Source organism: Amborella trichopoda, chromosome 1 (assembly GCF_054954075.1).
Source record: "Amborella trichopoda isolate Santa Cruz 75 chromosome 1, AtrichopodaSantaCruz75HAP2 v2.0, whole genome shotgun sequence".
NCBI classification, from domain to species: Eukaryota; Viridiplantae; Streptophyta; class Magnoliopsida; order Amborellales; family Amborellaceae; genus Amborella; species Amborella trichopoda.
The window spans coordinates 58396895-58413774 of NC_142336.1; the positions used below are offsets into that span (position 1 = coordinate 58396895).

A 16880-nucleotide genomic window follows, 5' to 3' on the forward strand; every position below is an offset into this window, starting at 1 on the left:
TCGATTTTAACTAACCAAATGGCGTCCATTTTTGGCCAAACCAGAGCCATTTGAAAGACCCTTGAACGGGTTAAAGTTACATGTAGAAAATATTTTGAAATTCTTGTTAGATGGAAAGTTACGCTTCGTTTTATGAAGGTATGTCGCTGTGGACAGTTTTAGCAAAAGCACAGATTTAACGCCTATGATGTCATTGAATTTGACTGATTAAAAAGCATCCATTTTAGCCCAAACCCTGCCATTGGAACCGGTTATGAATCATCATTAATTCACATGTTGAGCAATTTTCAGGATTTCCTCTTGATTTTGAAACATGGCCGAAATTTCAAAGATATGTCACTATCTTCCCCGCACAGATGAAGTGTCTCTGATCTTGGGCTCTTTTGACGAGGCAAATAAGGTCCAATTGGGCTCAAACCACCCTATTTGAAAGAAAGTTGTGTCTAACATAAAATTGATTTTGGAACTATCTTCAAATTCCAAATGAATTGGAAGCTATAGCCTTGTTTTGACTTGGATGTCACTGCCTGAATTTTTAGAAAGCGTGACATCGACACTTTGATTCTGTTATATAGACTCTGATTCTGTTATAAGAGCTTTGATTATGTTATATGAACTCTGATTTTGTTATATGAGCTCTGATTCTGTTATATGAACTCTGATTATGTTATATGAACTCTGATTCTGTTATATGGACTCTGATTATGTTATATGGAGTCTGATTCTGTTATATGAGCTCTGATTATGTTATATGGACTCTGATTCTGTTATATGAGCTCTGATTCTGTTATATGAACTTTGATCTGGTTCTGTTATATGGACTCTGATTCTGTTATATGAGCTCTGATTCTGTTATATGAACTATGATTCTGCTATATGAGCTCTGACTCTGTCATATGAACTCTGATTCTGTTATATGAGCTATGACTCTGTTATATGAACTCTGATTCTGTTATATGAGCTCTGACTCTATTTTATGAATTATGAAGTCTGATATATGCATTTTGATTATGGCCAATACTTTGATTTTCTGGCACTATGCAATGGGTTCTCTATTGGTAGTGGATATTCTGAATTCTGATATATGCATTCTGACTCTGGCCACTACGGGTCCCCCATTGGTAGTGGATATTCCGATTCTGTTATTCTGTTACTCTGACTGTTAAGCAATGAATCCCCCATTAGTAGTAGATTTTCTGTACCTCGATTCCTATGATAGGAGTGGAGTCGGGAGGTAACTATTCATAACCGGATGGGTCCCCCCCCCCAACTTTCTTAAGCACTGCGCATTGGATTTCCCCAATAGTAGTGCAACCCCCTCTCGCCTGAAAGCATAAAGAGATGGTCGTGTCTTGCAAGGCCGCAACCTATCGAAAACCCCAAAGCGCGTTGGGGATTGTGTGCGTAAGTGAGGGCATTACGAAGTGAGACTCCCACTTGTCATTGCCTTCCCTCCTGAATGAGGGTAGAAGTCTCAAGTTCAGGATTGGCTTAGCTTGATCGATGTAGCTTTTACTTCGGGAGTATACTACTCTGTTTTGTTTGTCTGAATTTTGTATTCTATAAGATTATATGTCTGTAACTGTAATATACAAGTAATGCTCCATTAGTTTATTTCTGATTCTCTTATATAACCTTCATGTGCACTCTGATATGTGACCTTACTCTGTAAGACAAATGCGGTTTCTGATAAACTTGTGCATGTTATCGTGTACATACTGATAGTCATGAACGTAAGGGTAGTGATCTAGTTATTGGGCTTATAGCTCATTCCATCTTAATTTCATAATGGTAAAGTGAAGGGTGGTGGCAGCTGTGCTCAAGGTGGGTGGCAAATTATGAGCCTGAAGCTTGAGGTTAAGAAGTTTGAGAATCTGCCTTCAAAATTTCCACAGTAGGTTTTGGTGATTTATGTGATATGATATATTCCTCATTTTGTGTATGTTTTGGCCAGTTGTGCCTTAACGAACTTGTAAAGACTCTTGATTTGAGAAGAAATGAATTGGTTGTACTTTTGATTGTAATTGTTGGATTTATGGATTTATTTTAGTTTTTTTTTGGTTTGCTCTCGATTTCGTGTTTTTAATGCGTTGAGCCACTCCCACCTGAATGACATTCGTGACTTTTGGTTGCGATCTTGCGCTCTGTCGCCCCTCAGTAGGGGTCAAGGAGCGGGGTTGTGACATTTAGAATATTACTCTTGCATATACAGTCATCCTCCATCCATCTCTTGTATGATTGAGTTTGCTCGTCGATGGAGTCATCCGATGGTGGTGGTGGTGCAGGCATTGACTTGGTGACTATGTAAGGTACTTTGACAGTGGCAAGCAAAAAGATAATATTTTGTTGCTATCTCTTGAAATTTAGCCTATTGAAATGTTTGAGTCGAGTAAAATTGTGATTCATGACCTTCAAATAAGTCATGACAGTTTCCTTTCTTTCACCCATAAATACCATCTTGAATTATTGGAAAAAATTTGGGTGAAGTGGAAGCAAACAATGGTACGATTTTTGAAAAATTAGATTTCGAACTCTTATTGTTTTCGGACATGTAGGAGCACTATCTCAAGATGGTATTTGCCCCCCTTTCGATATTGTATTTGACGTGTATAAGAAGGGCAATCCGTCCTTGGGATACATGAAAACATAGAAGTCTTTTACAATGTTCCTAAGCTCTTTGCACCCGAGCTTGGAACACATACAACAGACACCAAAGTCATGTTATAATAGAGAGAAATGAGAGAAAAATGAGTTGAGAGAGAGAGAGAGTTAGCCCACTGTTTCGCTTATTAGATTGCAGAGAAAAGTTTATTGAGAGAGATGCTAAGGCTGTAAAAGTTATATATCATATGACAAAAAAACCCCTTTATATAGAGCCACACATGTATCACCAATAGCTACAAGTTGCATGCAGCCCTTTAACTCACTTGATGGCTACTGTAAAAGTTATATATCGTATGGCAAAAGGACCCCTTTATGTAAAGCTACATATGTACCACCAACAACTACAAGTTACATGCAGCCCCTCCTTAACTCACTTGATGACTGTCTATTTCATTGACAGCTATATGACCGTTGGGTGACCCACTTGCATCAAGTGCTAGACGACCGTTGGCTATCCTACACGAGCTAGGCTCATAAAAAGAGAACGAGCCATGAGCCCGACTCACACATGTGGTCGGGCAAGGGGCGCCTCATGCGTTGATGCGAGCGTGCAAAGTGCACCATCAAGCGCCCTTGCGCCCACACCCTCGCACACGCATGTGCACATAGCATGTTTTTGTGCTTTGCATATGCACATTCTCTCTCTTTTGTTCTTAGCATATATTGCATGGGAATGTGTGCTCTTAAATACATCTCAATAAACTCTCTCATATTCAATGTGGGGCTCAAACCTACATCTTTATCTCTCTACAAAGACAATTTAGGAAAAAACAATAAAACTACAGTTGTTGTTTTGAAATACATATAAGTATTTTTCAAACAAAAAATACTAACAATGTGAACCTTGGTCACAGTCTATATAGGGTCATTCCTCACCTTTAGTTTTGAAAAACTTTCCAAGATTTTAAGGTTTAAGCTTGGTTCATACAGTTTGAGGTGGGGTAGCCACAACTTTGCTAATTTCTTTTTTGCTAAATAAAGAGTCTGGATCATTTATTGTTGTGTGATTGTCTGACTTTCATAGGGGCCATGCTAATCTTTTTTGTATCGTTCCAATTTAACAGATGTCAATTTGTATGAATTGGATAGGCTGGGCTAGGTGAATTTGTATGAATTGGATAGGCTGGGCTAGGTGAGGGTTTATGGCTCGAGGTTTGACTTGTATTCGTACTAGTGGTGCTTGGGAACTAGTGTCTACATGACACTTTTTTAATTGTTGATGTGTTAACTGTTAAGAATGGGACCCTTTGCATCAAGTTGGGATACCACCACACTGACCACTAAGCAATTAGCATGTGTGTGGTTTTGGTGGTGTTAAGAAGAATATTTTCTATGCTCCTTCTTCCTACATTGACGAGAAAATATTTCCTATGCTCCTTCTTCCTACGTTGACAACAGGCAAGTTGAGCCGTTCAGGTCCCAATTTTATGGCCCAGCTTGGCTTGGACCCATGAACAGATGTTCTGAGACAACTAGCCCAAGAGGAAGGTTGGGTTTAGGCTAGGTCTCATTTAGTTCAATTTGAGAAAGGCTAGGTCTCATTTAGTCCAATCTGGGATAGGCTAGCCCTCTAAGGCCCCAACCAACCTAGCCTGCTAGCCACCCTAGGAATAGCAAGGGATTGTATAGAATGAGACTATTTACCTTTAGTATAAAGATGTCGCAATTATTTATAACCATTAAATGTGAAAATTGATAGCTTGGGTGTCTCCCAAATTTCAAAAAAATTCGTTTTGAACTTTGAGCTTGGTCAATGAAATAAATGCAGCCACCTACTTTCACATCCAATGCTTAAAATTAATTGTGACCATCTTGTACCAAATATCTCATTGTATACTTTTTGGTAGGTAAAATAGCATGCCCATAGCCTTTAGTGACGAGAATGTAACTTATAAAATAGCATGTCCACGAGTCTTTCAAAGGTGATAGTTTGAGAGTGGACCTACCATATATGTTACTATTTCATATTCCAGCTCTCAAAACCGAATGGACGGCGATAACCCTATTAAAAATTTGTTGCTTTGGCCCATGTATCACATTATACTATCGATTGGCTGAAGTATATTGACACCAAACAAATTTTTACAAATCCCTTCTACACCATCCTTAAGGGGCATAATGGGAATATATTTTCTTATTTACAAAAGCTAAAGGGTAAGTATTTTATAATCCTAGGGGTGGCAACAAGGATGATTGGGTCCAATTCCGGGTCCAAACTTGGACAGATAAAATGATATAGGACCCAGACCCGTAAAATATTTACTGGATTTGGACTCAAATAGTGTCTAGCTCTAAGATTTGGACACGGACTTGACCTGTCAAGTCCAAATTTTAAACCCATTCCTGGACACAGATCGGGTTTACTCCTTGGGTCTTGGGTTGGGTCCGGGTCTGGGTCTGTTGCCACCCTTATTAATCTGCCCTGAGGCTATCAACTACAATGATCCCCCAAAATTTTGGGGCTTCATGACCATTTGTTTGCCCAAGTTCAGCGTACGCATCCTCATAGCCCTAATGAAAAAGATCAAGGAGATAATAAGAAATTTTATGAAATTGGTTTTGAACTCGATCAGTGTAGGTCATTCATTTGATGGGCAACTGGATCTTGCATATTCGGAACTCAATAATTCTTTCTAAGTTGGTCATACAACCGTATGATGAAGCATCTACAAAATTTGAGTTAAATAAATATTTTTAGGGCCTTGATCCAACAACATTCGGTTTGCATAAAGTTGCAACTTTAAACAATCAAAGTAAGGCACACCTCTAAACTTTATCATAAGATGCAATTTTGGTCTCGAAATTTTTTAGGATGGTTGGAGAATATATTTTCATCTCTAATTATAAAGTTTAAAACTCCAAAATTGATTCAAATCAAGTATATCTATAGACACATGAAAATCTTGAAAATGAATGGTCCAGATAATGTGTTATATGATAAACTATTTTTAGAACTTGAAATCTCTTCTTCTTTGTTATTGTTTTTTTTTTTTTTTTTTTTTTCTCGTATCTGTACATCTTGTTGTCGAGATGATCAATTAGATAGTATCCAACGGCAAAATAGCCTTCTCCAATGGATTGATTAGGTGCACCTTAATTCTACAATTTAAGATGTAAATCTTATATAAACTTTTTCCATTCGATTAGTACATGTTCTCTCTTATTTTTTTAATGTAAAAAGTACTTCAAAACTTTTTTGTCCTATAAAATTGTTGAATACAATAATACTAGTTGTTGTTAGTACAAAGAGATCATAATTACTCTTAGTTATTATTATGTAAAATCCATCTGCTAATAGTGTACCTTTGACTAATCTAAGTCCCAAAAAGGTAAGAATTATGTTTGGACTCGAGTGGTTAGTTGTTGACGGTTGGAACACTAAAGTTTTAAGTTCAAATTTCTATAGATCTGGTTTTTAGGCAGCCAAGCCTGCATATGTAGAAATGCCGGCCTCTTAATAATTTATTTTTGAAATGGATTTTAAGACTTAATTTTTAAGGACAATGTAATCTCTAACGTGTAGATTATGAATATGAATAAATAAATAAATTTAAAATTTTTTAAAAAATAATTATAATATGAATATGAAAAAATAAATAAAATTTAAAAACTAAAAATAATAATTATAGTAAGAAAACATTTGGATTTTTTGTTTTCATTGTTTTTAGATGAAATGCCTAAATACATCCATCTTTAAAATGGATGTTTTACCCTAAACCGCATATGTAGAAATGCGGTCTAGCCAGCATGCAACAATTTTCCAATTTCTATTCTTGAACTATGAGAATAATAGTCTCAAATTTTTTTTCTCAAACTTTGTGACGCACTTTAAGATTCCGTGGTTTTACAATTGTACCAAATATAAATGATGTTAGAGATACAATTCTGATATTAAGTTTTTTACAAAAATACAAACTCAAAAATATTTTATTAGACCTTTCTTTTTGTTTTTGCTTTTTTTTTTTTTTTTTTTCTGGTGGGACGGCCAAAGAGAAGGGCTAAGGCTGTTACTGTCCGCCCAATGTCTTCCAAAAAATAAGGAAGAAAAATAATATATTGCCGTTATGCCCTCCAAATATGATGCTGTTTTCAATCCTGAAATCCACCCGCCATTCTTTTTTCTCGTTCCTTTGATCAACACTGACAAGCGAATCATCGGGGTTAGGGTTTCAGAGGCAAAATCAGGATTTGGGTGTCAGTGGAGGGGAAATTAGGGTTTCAATGGCTGTGAGGAAATTCTACAACGAGATCAAGGGCCTAAAGGTGAAGGAGCTTCCTGCCCATTTGAAGCCCATGCTCTCCATTGATTATGTGAAACAGGCCATAAGCAGAGGCATGGACAATTACCATAGGAAGTATATAATGACCAGCTCCATCGATCCTCTCTACCATGTCTGCTTTGGTGGAATGATATTTTCTTACCTTGTTGCCTTGCCTGAAGAGCGTCGCCATCTCGAGCACCAGCAACAGCATGGCAAGCATGATCGTTGATCGATTGGGTGTGTTAATTTTCGGTTCGTTTTCTTCCTTTGTTTGAGTTTGTTATAGTTTATTTACTATGATTTTATTGTAATTTGCATTTTGTTGCATTATTGTCATTTTTGCCTGGTTTATCTGTTGATTATGTTGGATTGATGTGTGATTTTGGAGGCCATTTCTTGTTGTGTACGTCTATTGGAGTGGGCTATTGCCATTTGAGATGTTTTAGTCTGTTGTGGTTTATTTGGATTGGGTATTTCTAGATCCCCATTTCTTATTGAATTTATTGTGACTAGTTGATTTTTTATTTTGTTCTGGTTTACATGTAAATTATATTGAATTGGAGTGTAGGATTGGAGATTATTTCATGTTCATATGCATAGGATTGAAGTTCTAAATGGTGACGGGGAATGGAAATCTTTGTTATCTTTTGTATCCCATCTTATGTTCTTCTTTTCTCCAGCATCAAAGTAAATCTTCGGACCTATCTATTAAAAAACTATTGAAGTTAATAATTGTTCTACATTAATGCTTTCAGACAATTATCTCAAGAAACAAAAACTTTGACATTAGGGTTAAAATGTTTGAGACTAGATGCACGATTATACGTTATTGTTATTGATAAAAATAATCGAGGGTAGAGTAGGTTTGCACTTTGTGTACTCTGAGATAATCCTGTTTTAACTTTCAGAGAGATTCTGGAAAATGACCCCTGATCTACTCTCTACCACGGTAATTACCTAGCGGGCATTTTATGCTAGAAGTTCTATTTGTAATTTAATTAATTTCCTTTTTAACATAGGAGACTTGGATTAGCATATCTGAGATGTGATATAGAATTATCCATTTTACCTTTATTCATGCATTTTAAAAAATTTAATTTCTTCCTAATGGCTATGTTGCCTGCTCTGGCCATGTGCTATTTTTATAACTTTGACGTATGCAATGCTTACCTGTCATTGGATTGAAAGAATGGCTTCCCACCTTGGAGTATGTCATCAGTGTTCTAAAATGTGGGATGTGGTCTAGATGAGGGTGCATCACCTCGATGTGGTCAATAAATATAAAAAATTCTAAAAAATCTCAAAAAAAAGGTAATGCCCGAAAAAAATATGTAGGTGATTTATGTGATACTAGGTATTTAATTTATTCATTAAAACCAATATTATCAGCTGTTCGGAGACTCTGAATCCCATGTTACAAGACCTTAGAAACTGGAAACTTGAAAGTAGCTCTATAGAAAACATTATATTATCATAATTCTTAAACATCCAAAAACCATAATCGCAATTGCAAACTCGGCCCTTGAAACCCTCGATATGATGAATCTATGCTCAAACTTCTTCCAAACAAAGCCCAAGCTAATCCCAATGGACAACCCAACCAACACCGAAAGCAAATCAACAATTGCAATAAAAAAAAATATCTCCCCCAATTGTTTTATCTTTGAGCCAAAACAGTCACAAATGTGGTTGTCGTGGCTGTTTTTTGTGTTTAGAGGGGGGTTTAATACCCCCGCAAAACCCTCCCTCCACACTTGGGGAGGCGGGGGGGGGGGGGGGGGGGGTGTGACCAAAATACCATGCTCGTGGGCATTATTTTCGCCCACAAGCTATGGGGTATGCGGTGGGATGTGGTGCACATGCGCTAAAATACCATGCTCGTGGGCATTGTTTTCACCCACAAGCTATGGGGCCGCATATGCAGAGGGATGTGGTGCACATGCGCTCCTATCTGATGCCGTCTAGGGCGCATAACGTATTATGCACCCGCATATGCGGCGATGCGGCCGCATTTTAAAACAATGGTATGTGTGCCCGATTTCCTCCTTAATCATAGTGCTTTGAGTTATCTTGAAAGGTGCCATAAAATGATCTTTGTGGTTGATGATGGAGGTTGACACTTTTCTGGTCCTTGTGGTGCTATGGGTTCATGTGCGGGGATCTTATTTGGTTTGTGATTTGAGGTTATAGTTTATTTTTCCTCCTGATGCATCTTATTTGGTTTGTGAATCGAGGTTATAGCTTATTTTTTTCACTCATAATGTTCCAAGGATTGTCAAGACGACTCTTGATGGAAGTTTTGCATTTGCCAAAGTGGGTTTTAACTTGTAATTAGTGTTTAATGGCCTTTGGGAGCAAAATAAAGAGATGATTTTTGGGAGGAGCTTGGGGAGTAGGGTGGTGCTAATGGAACTGGTGGATGGGATTTGGATATGGTTATATTTCCTTTGATAATTGTGATACAATTAAATTTTATTATGATATAACAATCATTATAGCAAAATTGTGTTAGTTTGTTGTTAAGTTTGGGTTGTTTAATCCCACAGGGATGATATCGTATGGTCCTCCATGGAGATTAATCAATTCAAGCTTGATTGACTCCTCTTATTTCATGACTAGCCTGATCACATGGCTGAAGTATATTTGGATCACAAATTGTTCAGTAACAAGAAGGTATAAAGGCATCCTTTGCCATGCACTATTGTTTTGATGTTGTTGGAATGCCTAATTCTAGTTGGAAATAGTGTTGATCCTCATTTGGTGTGATAGCATGTTTTTTTCAGTCTGTAAGAAGTTGTATTTTGCAAGAGACACATTAAGAGATGGAAGAAAAGACTTCTAGGCACCGGATACTGAAAGAGTTGAACCCATTGAAGTGAGTTGAGCTAGGGGACTTGGATCACGGATCACCTGCGAAGAAAATGTAAATTTTTAGATTAAGGGTGACAAAGAAGAAACATATAATTTGATAAGGTTTGGGGCTATGTGGCTGAGAATTTTCACAAAGAGGGGGGAGTCAAAATACTCATAAAGGTTACAAAATGCAGCTTCGGCTGATGCTATTCACAAAAAGGGGGGGTCAAAATGCTCATAAAGGTTACAAAATGCAGCTTCACATACTTGGAGCAATTTTGAGTACAATAGTTATTGGGAATGAATATTCTAATCAATGTTGGAGACTGTGGACTCTTGGAATCTGACTCTTGAGTAAGAATCCTGGTTTACCTTGCAAGAGATTTATGGAAAGAAGCTGTTCAGATATGTCCATAGGATAATGCCTAGTTTAGAAGGCAAGGATCTTGGCGGCATGGTTTCATGGTTATCTTTTTGAATCCATGTGGGAGATGATAGAGGGGACTGGTACATGTGGAACTGTGTGAGGAAGCTAAGATGATTACAAAGGTTGATGCTTACATGGTTGTTGGGAGCGAGAGTGGGAGTCTCGGATCGAGTCATGGTAAAACTCCCTATCTTTGGAGTGGCCTACCTTGGAAGCACATGGTGATTTAGCCTAGCTTTGGTGAGGTTGGTGCGACGTGGTGCACATACGTGCTTGCATATCTGAGAAAGCGACAAAGTCCTTGGTGCAAGGCATTGGGTTGGATGGTGCAGACATAAGGCTAAGTCGGTGGGACTAGGTGGACCAATGAGATCAACTAGTTGAGACTTAGTTGGTCGAACCACGAGAAGCCTGAGCTTGTGTGACATAGGCATGCTTCATGTGCCAGTCGTTGGTGACCGTACACTTGGCTGGGATGGTGTGTTGACCATAATGGCAAAGAGTGGAGTTTGAATTGAAAATGCATTATGCATAGCTGCACAGACTTGGGGCTGGTGTAACAGCCGAACAACCCCATGCCATGTGAGAGAGGGTGACTGCACGTGTAGTGGGCCTGGGCGGGCATTAAGATCTATGTAATGACCTTGAATTGACATGCATGGTTGTAATGATCCATGGAGTGCATTGACCAGATCCTTAGCATCCCCTTAATGAGCCATGTAGGCAGCCATTGATAGTGGCATGTGGGCTGGTGTAATTGCCATACCAGGTGGTGGGCAGTCATGGTGGCACAAGTCTTCATGGCGTACTTCCAAACATGCTCAGCTCCACATATTCTTGTGCAGTCAAGGAGGATCGGTTTCATGTAGATAGAGATTCGTCGTGTAGATAGGGATTCGTACATGCAAAACTCTTGACACAACAAATATTCAAAGATTAATTATGACCCAGATCCTTTATATTACACATTTCAAAATTATTGTGAATCGATCCCAAGTTGAAGGAAGAGATATTCATCGATCAAATTATTCACTCTAAAGTATGATAGATGATTTGAAGAAACGATTGATCAGACGAGAATAGAATAAAGATAGAGTCCCTTGTACATGTCAGTCTCGGCAACAATGCAATTTGTAGTAAGAAGAAAATCTACCGACTTTATAATTCGTGAGGGTTCAAGTCCCTCTATCCTCAATTAAAGAAAGGCATGGTTTATTCCCTAATCATTCATTCTCCTTTTTTCCATCAGCCTTTCTAAACTAAATTAGGTATGTTTCTCATTTACTCTAATGTTTCACAAATAGATCCGAGCATAATTTCTTCCTCTTACCACAAGTGTTGTTATTGTGATAAATACAATCTATGTACAAACAAACATATATGTACAAGAAATCCCTATGATTGAATCATTCATAGTACGTTAGCCTTACAAACAAAGGAAAGGGTCAAATCCAATTTCAATTGCAGATCCAGGTAAGATTTTGTAATATTTAGTTTAGTTATTGGGAGAATATTTAGGTAAATGCGGGTGACAATGTGGTGCATACTTGAGGTTATACAAATCTCTTTTCAAAACACTTGGGGGGCATCCATGGCTCCTATACCTACACCAAGCAATGGCCCACCAAGAATCGCCTAGGTGCAGCTTCAACACAAAGAATGCCTAGATATTAATTTGGTTATAGACCAATCAATTGCCTTATTATTTTCCAATTGCTTCTGGATCTAGTTAGATTTACATGAAGGAAAAAGTTTATCTATGGTGTCAACTTCGTACTATTAAAGTAAGGTGCACCTCAAAAATCCTCTAAAAGAGTATGTTTCGATGTTGTAAAACCCTCCTACTGGTCATCTCGACCTCGAGATGTATAGATATGAAGAAAAAAGAATTTGAAGTCCTAAAAATAATGCATCTTGTAACAATTATTTGGACTTTCTATCTCAAGATTTTCAAGTGTTTATAGATTTACTTGATTTGTACCATTTTGGGATTTTAAATTTTATAACTAGGGATGAAAATAGATATTCAACCCATCAGAAGGTTTCTGACACTGGAACTACATGTCCAAGCAAAAAGTTGGAGGTGTGCCTTACTTCTACGGTATAAGGAAACTTTATTTTGAATTATTTTTGGCGAGAAAAGATAAGCAATTGCTACAGGCCCTCAAAGTCTTTGGCTTGTGTATACAAAGAATAGAGGGCTAGTAACAGCAATGGCATTTCCTACATGAAATATTCAGTTGTAGTCATTAAGTGGGATGAGATATCTAGACTTGGGCTAAATAAACCATATTACATACTGAAAACAAAAATGAATTATTCACCAACACAGGATATGCATGAATTGATTATGGAATCTGTAAATGCAATACATGTAGGTATTTGTTTGCATTTTTCCTATGTCTACATTCATGCATCGCTGAAAAATGCAGATAAAAGATTGGCTTTGTTCATATCAACATATGATGCATGATGTACCTAAATCAAATGACCATGCCAATACATACTGTTTGCTCTATCAATCGAATTATATATAAAACTATGTTCTCTTCATACCCCCTCTAGTAGAAGGGAAAGCTCCTATAGAAGAGGAACAGGTTCCTACCCCCCAGGGATATTGATCCTATCAAATTGGGATGGAGATCCCATGAGACATGGATCGCGCTCCCATCTCCAATGGTATCACAATCCCTTATTGAAGAGGAGCTCATTCCCTTTACAATAGGGATCTCGCGATCCCCCTTCATCGGAGATCTCAATCCTTTTTTGTTGGCATTCACAATCCCTCCTTGCTCCCACTCTAGAATCACCGGAGTGGGATTGCGGCGATGGAGCTCTACCCCCTTGGTCCACTTCCCATGATCATGGATGCTCCATTTATCATTCCAATCCTCAAGTAGGAAGATCAATGAAGAAGGCAAGCTATTTGGAGAGATTGACAAGGCAACCAGATCAAGTTTGAAAATGGTACAATGAGCTCCTCTCTACCATGTAACAAGAAAAATTATCAATTCTGGTTGGGATCTACTAGATTGGGAAAAATATCAAATGCCTTTCTTTACATTGGGAAAAAATACCAGGAAGGTCAAACCTTTTTAATTGTATACCGAGTCAAATGGATGATGTTACATGTGTATCCAAACCTCATATCAAGTCAAACCTTTTTGGATACAAAAGAGGTGCAGGGAGACCAGTCTTCGGTAGTAGATGGATGATATTTTTCTCGTTACATGTGTTTCCATTAGGGAAGTAGATGTTTTCTATTTTATAACTTATACTGGATGGGGTATGTGAGTTTCTCGGGTAACATGTCAATTTAAGATAATCCCAGTTCCAGTGGGTCAATGTAAAGAAAGGTCTTTTGGATGAATGTCAGCCCTTGCCTCTCTCTCTCTCTCTCTCTTTCTATGGGGATAATTGTTCAGTGTTGTTGATGCCAAATGCATGCCATCCATCTTATTGTTTGTGAATACTATTGGTAATAGTGAACCCAAGAAGGTTAACATGGGTTCTAGTCATTGTTTAAAAAAACGGTTGCATACATTGGGCGCTCGCCTAGGCGTTTTTTAACAGAAAACCGCACGCCTCATGAAAAGGCGCTTGAAATGGGCGTTTTTACCTGGGCGGGCGCCAACCTGGGCGCCCTCCTAGGCCACCTGGGCACCCGCCCAGCGCTTAGGTCTGGGTGGGCGCCCAGTGAAGTCAGGAGGAAAGTGCTTTTTAAATTTTCCCAAAAGGGCAAAATGTGTCATTTTAACGCCCAAGTTTGTATAAAAAAGTTATGGGGTTTATTTTTGAACCCCCAAAGTAAAACGTATGTTGCGAAATGAAATAAATTACAAAATTTGACACAAATATATGCATATATGTACATTAGGATAGCAAATATTTTAAAAAATGCTATGATTCTCCACTACAAGGCTAAAAATGAATGATTTTCCACTACAGGGCGCCCGAGGATCTGGGTGCCAGCCTAGGCGCTGGGCGCCAGGCTGGCCGCCTCGTGTTTTTTGATACCTTGGTTCTAGTTATAGAAAGTATGTGAGATGCCTCAATTGGAGGGGATTAATATTTCTTTGGTGAGTAGGCAAAAATACCTAGGCTTTTCTTAGCATATGTGCAAGTTGCATTGTTTGTACTTAAAATCTCTATGATGGGGTTGGACGTAGTAAATAGTGTGCAATTGGATTTTCTAAAGTGCATCACAATGGCCGGTGAAGTCATTTTCAAAACCATTTGGATGATTATAAATTTCTTTACATTTGATTGACACGATCCTTTCTTATCTCCACTATAAATGGGGTTTGGGCACTAGAACAATGCACTTCAAGTATTCAACGAGACATTATCAATGAATCTGTGATAAATGAAGAGTGGATGGTATAAAGTATGTAGCAGAGTGGTAGCTTTGAAATATTTCTTGGGTGACTACAGGAAACGGGATGGGAGGTGGCAGCTTGTATTCCCATGACATTTTTACCCCCCCAAAATTGGATATCCTATTTCAGTGTCTTATCTATTTAGCATTACTAGATGAGACATCAGCTTTTCCATTGGTTAAGTTGACTTCTACATCCAGGACCCATCCATGGAAACCACACTTGATACATAAGATACAACTAGAGAAGGCTTGTGGATTCGAGTGATTTGCACACAATGATCACTACTCACGCTATTGTTGACTGGGAAAGATGCCTAAATGAGTGGGGTTGTACCAGTGTGTTTCATCTTTATATGGTAGATTATTGTTCATTGGCCAAGAGAGGAGATGTTGTAGCATGTTGATGTATTGAAGCAATCTAATGTGCCATGACATCTACAGTATCTTTGGGTATCTTAGGTTCTGGTAGTAACGCAATCAGTAAACATTTGAACATTAAAATCAATGTATCGTTCAAGTGTATTTCTCATTGAAACTCACAAAGCATATAGTGGAAGATTTTCTCTTCATTTAGGATCATTTTATAACAGACTAGCAAGCCATGTGGCCTGTTTCATGAAAAGGAGAAAGTGGTCTGCTCCTGCTTAAGAGCAGTAAATCCCAATTTTCTGCCTGCGCTTAAAACAAAGAAAAACCTTTTTCTCTTCTCTCAAGTAAAAGTGTCTGAGTTTTCGAGATGTTCCTACTATGAGGTTTGTCTATAGTGGCTCTTAGTTCATCTTATCTGAAGATTAGTGGCAGATGATTTGACCAATGCCTTAGTTGCAATATACATGTAACTCGTATGAATGGTGGGAGTGACCCATGTTTGCTCTCTATTTTATAACACAAACACTAGTACTTATGCCACCAATTTGTCCCAAGGTGGTGCATAGTTGATGATCCCCAAGTAAAATGTCCTCTTCTTTCTCCCTTGGAGAGGAACTTTTTGGTGGGGCATGCTTCCTGCATTTATAATTTTACACCTATAAGGTAATATATATCAGTTCAGCTGGTATTTTATCATATTATGGGTTCACCAACATTGGCTTGATGGAATCCTAGCCTTTTTAATGCCTTTGTCAATCTTGGAATCGATAGTTTTGAAAGTTTTGTACTCGTGACCTTTAATTTTTCATAAACTGGTGAATTCATTTCTAGCTTGAAAAATCTGTGATGACTGATGAGAAGACATTGTACTAAATTTGCTAATATCTATTATCTTGTTTCTTTTGTTTGTCTATACATTTGGCAGCACTAGTGCATCTGCATGGTGCCATTGGTGGTGATTTCATAAAATATATGAAAGAGAGAAAGTGCATGCTAATGCAACTAATTGAATGGCGAGAGAGAGAGAGAGAGAGAGAGATTTGCTGTGTGTTTGATGCAATTAATTGAAGCTTACACAATTCATTTCTTTTGCAGGTAAGCTGGTGCAAGATGTGCATGTGGTGGATTGAGGTCGTATGCACTTTCTGGAATCTTGGATGGTGTGAGGAACTTATTTTCTCATGCGTATGAGAAACTTGTTGAAATAAACGTTCGTGTCTTTTGACTTATTCGTTCTGTTTCTCTGGCTTTGTAGAGATACAAGTGACTCATTGTTGCTATATACAATTTGTTTTGATGGGGTATTTGAACCCAAATGTAAGGGCTCAGAGAGAGAGAGAGAGAGAGAGAGAGAGAGAGAGAGAGAGAGAGAGAGAGAGAGTTTTGTCACTACAACCTCTACTACCAAGGAGTGAAGCTGAGGAAACTAATATTTTTACATTGGAAATGTTTACAATGAGGCCATTTGCTTTTGATATAAGGAGGTCATATTCTTCATCAACCATTTGAAATTGGATGGTTGAGGATGTGATGTTGGTTAGGCACAAAGTTCAAAACAAAATTTATCTGATACATTTTCATTTATTGGATTTTACATTCAATGGTTAAAAATAAAAATGACTGTGATCTCGTTGTACCAAAAAAAAAATGGTCTCATAATATATGATCTCTTCATAATATATGATTCCTTTTACAGGTGCATGCACAATGTACATCTGTTTTACTCTCTCGCTCATGTACGATCTACATTGCGCCCTCCCTACCTCTCATAATCTCTATTCAATCAAAGCACATTTATTTGATGCCTACTGTTTTTGGGACAATAATGGCTCTTGCATTCTATTGCTACTCATTTATACATGAGAGGTTTTTACAAGTGAATCTGAAGGTTGTAGGAAAGGGGCTGGGTCATGGTGCTACCACC

At 38.0% G+C, this 16880-nt stretch overlaps 1 protein-coding gene and 1 non-coding gene across 3 annotated transcripts; one reads left to right on the plus strand and one right to left on the minus strand.

The window, feature by feature from the left end:
- Positions 1-3642: 3642 nt before the first annotated feature.
- Positions 3643-3748, minus strand: LOC148783953 (U6 spliceosomal RNA). The gene has a single exon (XR_016047812.1). It is a non-coding gene; the product is annotated as a U6 spliceosomal RNA (small nuclear RNA).
- A 3113-nt stretch (positions 3749-6861) lies between these two features.
- Positions 6862-16272, plus strand: LOC18440687 (ATP-dependent RNA helicase). Of its 2 annotated transcripts, none has more exons than XM_088849101.1 (2): positions 6862-7178; positions 16052-16272. In XM_088849101.1, exon 1 carries the CDS (start codon positions 6886-6888, stop codon positions 7153-7155), a length of 270 nt encoding a protein of 89 aa, XP_088705227.1. In that variant the 5' UTR covers positions 6862-6885; the 3' UTR covers positions 7156-7178; positions 16052-16272. The 2 variants fall into 2 exon arrangements, with proteins under 2 accessions (XP_088705227.1, XP_088705235.1); XM_088849109.1 differs by having other exon boundaries at positions 6862-7163.
- The last annotated feature ends 608 nt before the right edge of the window (positions 16273-16880 follow it).

Bases quoted from the DNA above. Each gene is read 5' to 3' on its own strand.
- LOC18440687 (XM_088849101.1), top strand. From the start codon at position 6,886: ATGGCTGTGAGGAAATTCTACAACGAGATCAAGGGCCTAAAGGTGAAG.